A 12,986-nucleotide genomic window follows, 5' to 3' on the forward strand; every position below is an offset into this window, starting at 1 on the left:
CTGACGTGATCAAAATAAAAAATAAATGGAAACATCCGAAAGATAATTGATTTAGCTATAACATACTCACAGGTGGGAGAAAAAAAAGATGATCCTGACAATTACAAGAGGTGATCCGCTCGAGAAGCGGATCACCAAATAGACTTGAACTCGTCACTGAGGACGAGTTAGGTGACCGCCGCACTTTGACCCTCGAGGAAGTGTGCGCGGTGCAAATTGAACAATTTTTAAATGCTGAAAATGGCTCAAAGTATATGCTAATTCATGGTAATAGCACAAGGAGTGACTCCTGATAAGAATACAGTGTCAGGAACATAAAATATGTAACAAAACGTGATTTCCAGTTTCAACGTGATGTGTGCGTGGAAATGAACGTATGGCGCATAAACATGGAAAGTTTTGGAATGCTGAAAATGACCCGAAACATTCTTTAAACTATCTGAATCGTGATATTGAGAATTTTCAAATTTTAACACACGCACACATCACGATGTGTGCGTGTACAGTAATGGAACACAAAATTAAACATTGTCAAGTGTTTTTAAAACCGTCTGTTAGTTGTTGTTAGTTGTCACGAATTTTCCTTTCATATACCTTATATGTATATAATAGCGTCGAAATACAGTCTGCCGCCCTCTCTGTGTTCTATTTTTTACATGTTTTAAGAATGCAAGGTAAAAAATTCATTCTTTTGACCATGCTGACGTGATCAAACTGAAACATAATGGGACACGTCCGAAAGAGAATTGATTTAGCTATAACATTCACAGGTTGGAGACAATCAATCAAGATAGGCGAGATACGTTCAAACGGGTATAAAAAGTAATGACGTCATAAATAAAAATTCAGTTTTTTCTTAATTTAAATGGCAACATGACGTCGTCGCAATGTCCGATCAGCCATTATATCTATAAAATCGTTTCTACAACTCGTGCTTTCAGAATAAGTAATAAAAATTGGGGGTCACCTTTCATCCTAAGGAGCCATAACTGATTAAAAATATTCATGGTTTTATGCATATAAATGTTGACGCACGCGTACGTGCACACTAAAAAGGTACATAACATTCAACCTTGACCTGAAGTTTATGCTCACCTAATATGATTTAGAAATGACGATTGGTTAAGATGATATGGGCTCATCAACTTTTTGAGGAAAGATAAGGGGGTCAGAAAAACATTTTTTTTGACCATGATGATGTCATCAAAAAGTAAAAAGAAGTCACATATTTGAAAGAAAATTGTCTCAGCTATAACATACTCAAAGTTGGAAGACCATCGACCAAGAATAAGCAAGATAAGCTCAAATGCGCATTTTCAAAAATGACGTCATCGAAAAAATTCAGTTTGTTGAATTCAGATGGCAATATGATGACGTCACAATGTCCAATCAGCCACTATGATCTATAAAATCATATTTACAACTTTGTGCTTTCACAATATGTAATAAAAATTGGGGGTCACCTTTCATCTTAAGGAGCTATAATTGATTAAAAATAGGCCTTTCTTTAGCATATTTTCACTGTATATCGGCACAAATCCCTGCAAATATCCCTATGTTTGATGCGCACGTATGACATTGCTATTGGCCGTAAGTTGACCGAAAAGAATGGAAATTTGTGAAAATAATTTCAGGAACCCAAAATATGTAAAAAAACGTAATTTCAAAAAAATGTTGAAATGCTCAAAATGGCCTGAAATGTGCTCTGATTTAGTTAAAAAGTGAATTTCGAGCATTTTGAAAATTGATCGCGCACGTTATGAAGCGCACATGTAAAATTATGGTACATTACATTTAACATTAACCCGTTAGGCTGATATGTTCGATTATGTAAAACTGGTCTGGTCACCTTGAAAACCTTACCGTGATTATTCCAGGCGAAGCCAAAATGATCGATGAAGCGACCGTGTGCGTAACTCGTGGCAATTTTAAGATATCGTGCGAACAAAAATGGAAGGAAAGGTAGAATAAGAAAAAGATCTCTGACAATAACAAGAGGTGATCCGCTCAAGAAGCGGATCACCAAAAAGATGATCCTGACAATAACAAGAGGTGATCCGCTTCTCGAGCGGATCACCAATAAAATAACACTCACTTAACCTATGCTACTGTCTGTTGAGTCTAAATGTTCTAATACTAAAAAAGAGACTGACATGGCTGCACATGCAGTTAGCGAAACAGCTACCGGTCCGGTAACAAACGATGGTAAAGGCAGGCTCAGATTGACACGGAACTGAAAGGACTCAACTCAACTCGTCGACATGAGCGCTCCGCGCAACTGAAAGGAACTGAACTCATGTCGACTTTGAGCAACTGAAAGGAACTGAACGGAACTTGGCTCATGTCGACTGGCAACTGAAAGGAACTATTGGCTAAAAACATTTTCCCTGCGAAATCCCATCAACTACAAAATGTCTGTAATGTTTTTATTAAGACATGTAATTATTTTAAAAAGTGTATCTACTTTATTTTTTTTGTTTTGAAAATGTCGACCGGCAACTGAAACAAATGGTGCCTGTTTGATTAGTCGACAGAATTGAGTTTTTAAAGATTTCATTTTCTTCGAAATCTCATCAACTGCAAATAAATGTTTGAATGCTTGTAAGATTAGACGTGTGGTTAAAAATAATAAAATTATTTTTGAAGTTTATCTACTCTTTTTTTTTAATTTAGAAAAGTGTATCGCATATTGGTCTATTTCAAATGGGTTCATGCAAAATCTGGTGGAACAATTAAAACAAGAAAGGTCTTTTTCTATATGAAAAAACAAAATGAAAAACAACAAGTATACACGAATGCATTTTATACGTGACAATGTTTTACATGAATCAGCTGTCAAATATGTTATAAAAATGTATTAATTTAATATTATGCGAATGCAGCAGCATACTTTTAATAAAATGCATAATTTAACACTACACTGCAGAGGGACTTTCTGAAAAAGGAATTTAGCTTTTCTTGACCTAGGCCTAAGCCTACGCCCTAGATAAATGTTCTACTGTTAAAGAATTTGTACAAAACTTCAAAAACAATGCACACTCCCGAGAATTACTGGATTATTTATAATTCATAAAAATGGATTTTGGAAGTGAGATCTGCATGCCAGTTAGTTGTCAAGTCTTTACTCGTCGTACGTAGAGTTAGACGTAGGCTAGTAGGCCTGGCATAGGAAGCCTGCCTTTTTTCTACACTCTAGGCCTAGCCTAGGCTAGCTAGAATATAACATATGCTGTATTATTATTATTATTATTAGGCCTAGCCTAGGCCTATTTGTTAATGTGTTAGAATAAAAATCTGGCCTATGGCCTAAATTTTTTAAAACAAAGAATAAAGTAATCTGCCATTAACAAAACATTGTAATATAATATCTTTTTTCAGTTAATGCATCTTGATTACGATTAATATCAGGATCAACGTTTTCAGTTCCTTTGAGTTCCGAATCAGCATTTTTTACGCCCTTTTTTTAGTTCCTTTCAGTTCCGCTAAAAGTTGAAAATGGGCAACTGAAAGGAACTCAACTCAACTCAACTTGACTCATGTCGACAAATATGCGCGACTGTCAGTTCCTTTCAGTTGCGGTCAGTTCCGTTCAGTCGACGAGTTGAGTTGAGTTCCGTTTCGACCTGAGCCTGCCTTAAAAGTAATAATTTTTCATAAATTAATTTAAAATATGGATTGATATTCAATCCTATCTGCGAAAATTTGATAATCTAAGATGTTATAGTTTTTGAGACCGGTAGGTTTCGAATCCCAGATGTGTATTATGTGCATCAGTTTCTGTATTGTCTGTAGTCTTTGAAATATGCATAATTATAATATAGATAATATTATCAGTATAATTACTCCTTGAATTAAGAAAAGAAAACTTCACAGTGCAGTAGACAACTATTTTAGAATGCAATCACAGGAGTCCTAGTATTGTCTAAAGTCATTGCAAAATCAGTTTTTGTAATAAAAAAGTTTAAAAAGTGACTGTTAAAATTAGCATTTATAAGGTAGCAATATATTTACCTGGTCACTGAGTGTGCATTGCTCTGAGCAAATCTTAGTAACCACATTCTTCACAGATTTGGCCATCTCATCCAAAAAAAGATTTGTTACGGATACACTCCTCTCGCCAATATGATAACGCTGTAAACAAAACCAACAAGATTACCACTAATAATTGCAATGCATGTACATCTTCTTATCGAGTCACTACGTAGCTAGCGTGTATGATCTAGCTTACGTAGTGTGGTAGAATGATTCGGAGGTAGGATGGATACCTGACATGGGCCGTGACATAAACGCTCCTGACATGGGCCGCGACATAAACGCTCCTTCTGTGGCCGGACAGGGGACTGGAAAATGGACCAGTACACCAGGGTAACTCAATACTCTTCTCGAATGATGTACTGGGTTCTTTAAAGTGCCCACAAGCCAATTGTGTACACTGGACCTACGGTTTAGAGTCTTTATTTGAAAAAGACTTGTTCCACCACCAGAACCATAGGCGAGCGTGCCGTTCGAACCAGCGCTGAAATTATAGCTATATGTCACGGTTCCCGTCTTAACCCCGCTCGGACAAACGACTCGCCTGCATGTATATAAATCACAATAATTCACATAGATTTTCTCTCAAAAAATATATGTAACCCATTTTTATTACCAATATAATGTTAAGCCTAGGAATTTGAAGAGATGCATTAATCTCTCTCTATTAAGTGAGGACTGTAACTACAGTAACCCGATCATGAAAATCATTTGATGTACAGGGAATTTAAAGCCTTTCAAAAATTCTGATGAAACATAGGGTTCATTAGAAGTAATTTGCTTTCAAAGCTGACTCACACCTCTGTCTTATATTTTTCTAAACATTTGCAATTTTACATTCAGACATTTATTCATTAGGACAAAATTCATGGCCTACTCTGTAAACTACGTGCTACCACCTTCCCACAATTCAGCATTTATTTAAGATAAATTCACATACAAATGAAAAGTGTTATTTGTATACTGAATTATGTTCATAGTATTATAATTTGCATGGCAGAGTACCAATCATGCATTTGTGAGTGTGTCAACATATCACAGCAGAAAATAACAGACAAGGCATTGAAGAAACAAAAACAAAGAACATAAAGGACAACAATAATGCATAACTAGTCTTCTAATTTAAAAAATACATAAATTTCAACAACCACTATAAATATACAAAAACCAACAAACACTCAATATTTTGCTACATTACTGAAATTTATATTTATTTTAAAATAAATGAGACATTAAAGCTAGTGTATAGTGTGTACCAATAAATATATTAGGGAAAATTCCTCAAAGCGTAAAATTTATTGATTCTAATATTAAATAAACAAATAAAAGTGCGTGTGTGTATAAATAAGTTTCAAACAGAATTGCCTGCTCTTCCATTGCCATGGTATTATAAGTTGTAATACTTAATATATTTACTATTATATTTTAGCTCTATTTCATTATTAGTCAAAATAACTTTTTGACTATTACAGAGGCATCCAATAAATTCACAAAAGACTCATCAGGCTACAAATAGACCGAATCGGCGACTCCAGCTATTACTGGTCACGTGACATATAGTGGGTACAAAATATAAACATACATATCGTAAACCACAGTGCACTCATTGAACACAGTCATATGATGATCATTATCCTCGGCAGTAACTACAAACATCGTATGAATTTAATTTTGGATTTAAAGTCACTGTAAAATAATACTCTTGCAACGAATGGGGAGATTCGTTTTTTTTTTCATGCTGCGATAGCATTTGCCATGAATAATACTCTTGACTTAGGCCTAAAAAGTACCTCAGCCAGCAACGACTCAACTGACTGGAGCAATATGCACGTTGTGAAGGTACTGTACCTTGACCAGGGCCCGGAGCAGGGAAGGAGTTGTTATGCCTTGACTATATATATCTCTGTAGTCGAGTAGGTAATAAAGTAGAAAATAACCCTTAATGGTACTGATTGCTCAACCAAACTTGGTCTAGGAAACAGGCTGATGAAAATATGCCTGGCATGGTATGGTACATCCTAATGCTGTAGGCCTACGTAATAATAATATTTGTTGTCAAATGATGATCATTATCCTCGGCAGTAACTACAAACATCCTATGATTTAATTTTGAATTTAAAATAACTGTAAAATAATACTCTTGCAACGAATGGGGGATTCTTTTTTTTTTTTTGTTCATGCTACGATAGCATTTGCCATGAATAATATTCTTGACTTAGGCCTAAAAAGTACCTCAGCCGGCGGCGAATCACTGGAGCAATATGCACGTCGTGAAGGTACCGTACATTTCCTCGAAAAACTTCCAGGCTTTATTCCCACTAGAGCCTTAGCAAACCAAACTGATATGTATTTAAAAATTTAATTTTGGAACACTTCTAAGTGATTTAAATACCAAATTATAACTTGCATTCCACCCAACATTTGCAATATATATGATGTGACTTACATCAAAAAAAAAGGCGAAGCCATATTCAATGCACTGTCGTCTATACCCACTATAAGTCACATGAACCCAGCCGCCGATTTGGTCTATTATCAAGTTGGAATGGGTGGGTGGGAAATAGATTAAGTTTACTTGGAGTATAATCAACTTGAACGGATTGAAGCCTGATGACAAAAGAAAGAATGTGATGTTACCCTCTGTCAGTCAAAACAAGATTGAGCCCTCAATCAGTTTATTATGTTACCTCAACTGCCAAAAATTTATGGCCTGCATTTTTTTTTTGTTGAATTCAACATCAGCAGGCTACCAGACTCTGTAGATGTGTATAAGAGACAGGTTAAAGAATTTGTACAAAACTAAACCATGCGCAACAGTGAAATTAGAAAGCACAGGCCTAGACTTGCATTTGACAGGCTTTTTGCCACCGTGGCCATCGATTTTTGACCAAGTGCTTTCCATTCAGATTTTACATGCCAAAAACATATAGATAAATATCATGACAGTGATTAAAAAATAATCTCTGCCTCACCCTTCTCAGTTGTGTTGGGCAACACAAGATATTTGTAATAATATCACAACAGAGGCTAAATTAAGTGCACATGAGTCTGGTGTGTACAATGGACCTGCGGTTATCTAAGACTTGGTTCTACCAACCAAACCCCTAGGCAAGGAGGGTCCTAAACCAGCACTGGTTTTAGCATCACCATGCCTTAATGCTCAGTCACTCAACCTACTCAAAACTGCACAATATTGATGGACAAACTAAAACAAGTTTCAGGAACCAATTTACATACACTGCACTTAATTTTGCAGAGTCACTTATTTCGCTCTAGTTGCACTGCATGTAATCATTTTTATTGTCATTATATACAGTAATGTGTTTTAATTCAATTCAATCCAATTACATTCTTAATTATTTGTTTGCACTAAGATAATACAAGAAATATATAAAATAAAGGTTGTTAAAAATATACAATACTCGAATCACGCTAATACCTATAAAAAAAATACACATATCAATTTCAATAAAAACAAAATTCAACATAAATAGAAAAAAGGTCACCAAAAGAAAATGAACAAAAGGAATTGTGGGTAAGCAACCAACCATCCAATGGTGATTTGACTTTCTTACCAGATCCATGAAATATGATTTGCTTTCACGGAAATCCCATGGCGTTCTCTGAAACAGTTATTTCATAGTATCACTTCTAAATGAAATGCGATGTACATACTTCAGAAGCAATCACATATTTAACAATAAGACAAGAAAAATGGTATGCTTACTCAAGGCACACATAGAGAGTATGGCATACACAAATAAAATAAGAGACAATAGAGAGGTTTTTTTATATTCATAGTTGTTACACTGACACAAAGAAACAAATATGGTCACGAAAAAAGATGTATCGAAAAATTGGTCACAATATTATACAAAGGTGTTTGGCATAGTGTTATAAGAATTTAATCAGAAGCAAGCAAAGTTAAAGTAGATTTGCTAATGCACATACATCAGTTGTCACTGGTCCTATTTTTTTCAGTCTATCTGTTTTGTCTTTACTGAAATTGAGCATGGAATTCATTTCCGTTTCCATACACAAATCAAATTGTTTTATACTTAATGTTGCAATATGATGGGAAGTGCATTTTGGCTCTAAATTTAGCTACAGTGCAATATTTGTACTACTTTCATAGTAAGTAAAACATGTATAAGATGTTTTTCTAGTTATCAGTTAATTATCAGTAGAAAAATGAGTTACCTAAAAGCTCTATTACTTAATGCAAATAACATAAATTTACGAAATATCTAATCAAATTGGCATTTTACCCAAAATTATGTACCACTTTCTGAACATTTTATTATTGTATATATGGTCAATGCTTGTGTTATTTGCAACTTGTATATCAAATCTGCATGGGCTTGCAGTATATGGCAATATAAAAATTGATATATTCTAAAATACATGATTGGCTTTAGCGTAAATTAAAAAGAGATGAAATTTACTACATAAGCTTACCTCTTCAGGGCAAAGGTCATGTGTACAGTCAATGAAGTGAGAGCAGATGAGTGGATATGCGATAGTGAAGCGCATCTGGGAAAAATCCTTAAGACCTTGTTCAAAGGACTTCTCAAAGAAACGGCCAAAGTGACTGAAAGCATACAATGGTGGTAAGTTGATCAATTTAATGATAGTATAATTTACATTCTGAAACTGAGATGAACATTTTAATAAATCCATCTCAGTTTGTTATAAAATAAATTTTTAAAAATAAATAAATAAAAAGTTCAGAAAAAAAAGGCTATACTTTGCAGGTGGAAACTGGCGTTGCAAGCAGCTCTACTAGAGATTAATATTCTGGCTTTGTATTTTATAGGATTCTTGTTGAAATTTAAAAAAAAACAGCTTCCCAACCTGTGGAAGGGGGCTAGCATTCCACAAAATAGGTAGCCCACAATAAATACATCATACATTAATAAACATTCATATTAGACTAACAAATCATAAAGTACTGAATTCATTAGTGATTAAAATTGGCCTTGAATGGGAAAAATAATGAGTAATTTACTATTAATTAATATTTAGACCAAACAATTCATGACAGATACTGGGAAAATTAATTTTTAATAATAATTAAGTAATTTAATGAGATCGAATTGTAACTTACCAGAACACACTAAGGTCAGAGGTCTCCAGTAGAAGCTCATCCAGATGATCAACCATCATGGTGTGGAAGACGATGGAGTTCATGGTCCTGCCAAGTTCTTGGTTGTCTGTCAACATCAGCGTGGCCTTACTGACACTGGTGTAGGCTTGCAGACGAAACCAGTCCAAGCGAAATCCAGTGAAATCAAACAGTTCTCCTTCTTCAACTTTGAAATTAAAAAATATGATGCATGTATTCAGATCAAATTTTTATACTACAATTCTTTATCCAATACATTTTGATGCAACAAAAAAGAACTAATACTCTTTGAAAACTGATATTTCTTTCATTTTTGAGGTTTTTCTTGAATGACAGTAAATGTTTAAAGACAAACATTAAAGCATAGTCCTTGCAAATGCTTTGCATTGACTTACTCTGTTTAACACTGAGTCCTTCCATAGTATTCACAAATGAAGTCAGGATGACTGACTCATCTTCTGGACAAACAGTTAAACCCTGAAAAGCAGCAAAACATATTGTGAATCAATAAAGATATTTATAAAATATAAAAGTTATTGTCTTTCTTACAAATGACAATATAATCAAAAATTGTTTGTGATAACACTAGAAATACATTGTAAAAACAACATATTCAACTGTGCTTTTATTTATTTATTTATTTTATTTCAACAATATTTTGTGAGGGTGGTCCATCCAGCCTGAGCTGATCAATTAAAATAAAATAAATAAATAATTAATAATAAAAATAATTAGAAAAAAGCATATATAGGCCTACAGTATATAAATTATATAAAATAATGATTTAAGGAAAACATTAAATCAAGAAAAAAAAAAGGGGGAAAAAATAAAATTGATACATTATACAGAAAATATAATTGAAATAACAAATTAATCAAAAGAATTCACAAGGAGATAATTAATTAAACTAACAAAAAAAAAGAAAAATTTAAAATAAACTGTTTTATAAAAGATAAATAATTTACTATACAAAACAGAAAAAAATCAAGATTAAAAAATATTGCAACAAAAAGAGATGGCCACAGGGAAAATTACACAAGATTGGATGAAAGATAACTAAGAAGGTTGGATTTGAAAGAAGAGAAGGAGTAAGTAGAACGGTGGAAGAGAGTTGTAGAGGTAAGGGGCATTAAAGCTGAATGAAGTTTTAAAGATTTCTTGATTAGGCTTAGGAATGATTTAGTGATTTTTCTTGTGGTCATACGCCATTGGCAACAATCTTTTTGAAGCATTGACAAAGAGTTTGTGAAGCAAGGTTATGAAGAGCAGAGTTTGAAATTGAAATCAGAGATGAAGTGGAAGGGTATTGGCAGATCTGAAATGAGTAGGAGTAAGGTGAGTGGTAGGAGGAAGTTTGAATAAGATACAAATGGCTCTGTTCTGGATCTTCTGAACTTTTGATAATGAGGTAGATTTTGAAATATTGCACCAAAATTATTTTATTAGAAAAATGATTTGAACAAAAATATAATGGCTTATGTTGCTGATTAAAAACATATCCGTCAACGTGCTTTTTCTGTTCAAGCTCCTTCTCTGTGGAATTTTCTTCCTTTTTCTGTTCGTAATTCACCTAATTTATATTCTTTAAAGAAGAACTTAAAGTTTCACCTTTTTGAGAAATGTTACTGAGTTTGTTTTCTCCTGCGCCTTTGATAAATTTTTGAATTGGCGCTATATAAATGTTTATTATTATTATTATTATTAATGTTCCAATATGTACGATGAATTAAGTTTTGGATAATCTCACCTTGACAATGTTATTAAGTACAATGGCATCGTATCCTCGCAAATACTGAAGATAATAACGTTGGAACACCTGATTGTATTTCTTAACAAGAGCTAAAAAACAATATGAAAGAATTAACAGAAAAAAAAAATTAAATACTGTAGTTACATATAATTATAGAATATGTAAATCACTGTAAAAATATGACATTATAATCTCTAGATTGACTTTATATTGATGGCAAGATACACTTATAGCAAGGTAAATTAACAAAAAAAAGTATACAGGATTAAATAAGAGAGGAAGTGTAAGAGATTAGGTTGAATCCAAGCAAAGATAGGCAAGTGAGCAAAACCAAATTCACTCATCAAAAGATTGGTCATGTTATCAGCTCAGATTAAGCAAAAAAAAAAATATGTTGTGTTGGCCACGCCCGACCAAGCCAAATTTTACGAAAGTCAGGGTCGACATTTCAGCAAAAAATATCTTTTTTTATGAACAAAATAAGGCTTAAATAGCTTCATCCATGCACTAGGGGCCAAGGCCTAGCCTATTTTGCTGGATGGTACGCGATGCAAATCCAAAATTGTTGTACCGTTTCGTAGTTCCCCGGGTATAGTTCCAACCTCAGGTATAATCCCACCCCCGAAATTACGCCCAACTTCGCGTACATGAATTTCGCGGGTAAAGTCCCAGGGCATAATTTGGCTGAGTAGGCCTAGGCATAGGTCAGTAAAATGCTCACAAAAATTAAAGGAATAGTCTCCAAATTCTGCTGACTTGAAACACTTCCAATTGCTTTAAAGTTTAACACAAAGCCCATCCTTGTAAATTCTTTTGTTGTTTATTGTTGCTAAAAATAAACAGCTTGCTAACTGCAGCTAAAAATAGACAACATCGCGGTGTGTCCCTAAAGAGACCCGCCCAGTGAGCTGATTGGATCGTTAATTCTCAGCGTGAAGACTCACATGTACCACAGCTGCAGCTAAAAATACACAATACAGCGGTTCGTTTCTGAAGAGACCCGCCCAGTTCGCTGATCGGATCGTTAATTCAGAGTGTGAAGACTCGCGTGTTCCACAAAGATTCGCTGCTAAAAATAACTTGTTACATCATGCAACAAAACAAGTTTAGGCAAAAAGAGGCTAGCGCGAGGCTAGCGTGAGGTAAGACCAAGATATGGCCTAGTTAGCTAGGCGCCTAGGCCTACTGAACTACAATTAAAGGTGTTCCCTTCCTTTGATACTCAAGTAAAGACCAACTTCTTCGCCGGAATATTGTATCGTAGGGCAATTGTTGAAATGCATCTGCCACCTCGAAAAATTATTGTTATTTTCATTCTGTTCATGCACAAGGGAATCCCCGGGTATAACCCTCCCCCCCACACCAAAAAAAAACAAAACTGGGCCAATTTCGCGTGCATGGGGAGTGGGATTATACCCCGGGAATTACGGGTATTATTCGTGTATTTTCTACTTTTTAGGCATAAACAAATTTTTAGTTCTTAAGAAAAAGAAAAGTTTTCCCACAGACCTACCCATTTTTGGGATTTTCCCAAAACGTTGCCTTACCTTCATTTCTAACGAGAGCATCAATGATTCAATAGCCGACTTGACAATAGCTGGCAATGTTTAAGTACTGTTAGCGAGTGGGGGTTGTGTGGAGTGTTGTTACATGTATTGAGCATAAAAAAAACGTTTAAAGTTATAGTAGTTGTATGCATCATCACAGACCTTTTTTGTTATGTTCACTTAACAGTTAGAAAAAGTGTGATGTTGTGTACAGTGATATTAAAGAAAATAAGGTTGTTGTAGGGGTTGTTGTGTACGTAATATTTTGTACTGTAATTATGAAGATATATATGTAGCGGTTTATGATTTAAGTAGACAGTTTGATGAGCGAATGGAATTTGTTGCATAGAAGTATTTCATTGTGAAGAAATATATTTATCCAAAGGCACATTATAATTACGTATATCATTTGTCTTTGTTAAACATGCAGCTTTGTTTGAGAAAGGCTAAATAACTTCTTGGCTGACGTCAGATCTTGATGTATTATGTATATGTTTATATATATATATGTATATATGTGTATACACATACA

At 34.3% G+C, this 12,986-nt stretch overlaps 1 protein-coding gene across 3 annotated transcripts in view; it reads right to left on the bottom strand.

The window, feature by feature from the left end:
* The window catches only part of LOC117104672 (nck-associated protein 1-like), a 59,117-nt gene that overhangs the window by 16,865 nt on the left and 29,266 nt on the right, over positions 1–12,986 (bottom strand). For 2 of the 3 annotated variants that reach the window (XM_033245555.1, XM_033245554.1), the window contains exons 13-18: positions 10,905–10,996; positions 9,553–9,634; positions 9,140–9,344; positions 8,491–8,623; positions 7,608–7,655; positions 4,012–4,131 (exon numbers count right to left, since the gene is read on the bottom strand). In XM_033245555.1, coding sequence (XP_033101446.1) covers positions 4,012–4,131; positions 7,608–7,655; positions 8,491–8,623; positions 9,140–9,344; positions 9,553–9,634; positions 10,905–10,996 — 680 coding nt within the window. The remainder of the gene's footprint in view (positions 1–4,011; positions 4,132–7,607; positions 7,656–8,490; positions 8,624–9,139; positions 9,345–9,552; positions 9,635–10,904; positions 10,997–12,986) is intronic. The other variant, XM_033245557.1, reaches the window with a different exon arrangement.

This window comes from Anneissia japonica, unplaced genomic scaffold (assembly GCF_011630105.1).
Source record: "Anneissia japonica isolate Jap-2015-1 unplaced genomic scaffold, ASM1163010v1 scaffold287712_len2945570_cov188, whole genome shotgun sequence".
NCBI lineage: Eukaryota > Metazoa > Echinodermata > Crinoidea > Comatulida > Comatulidae > Anneissia > Anneissia japonica.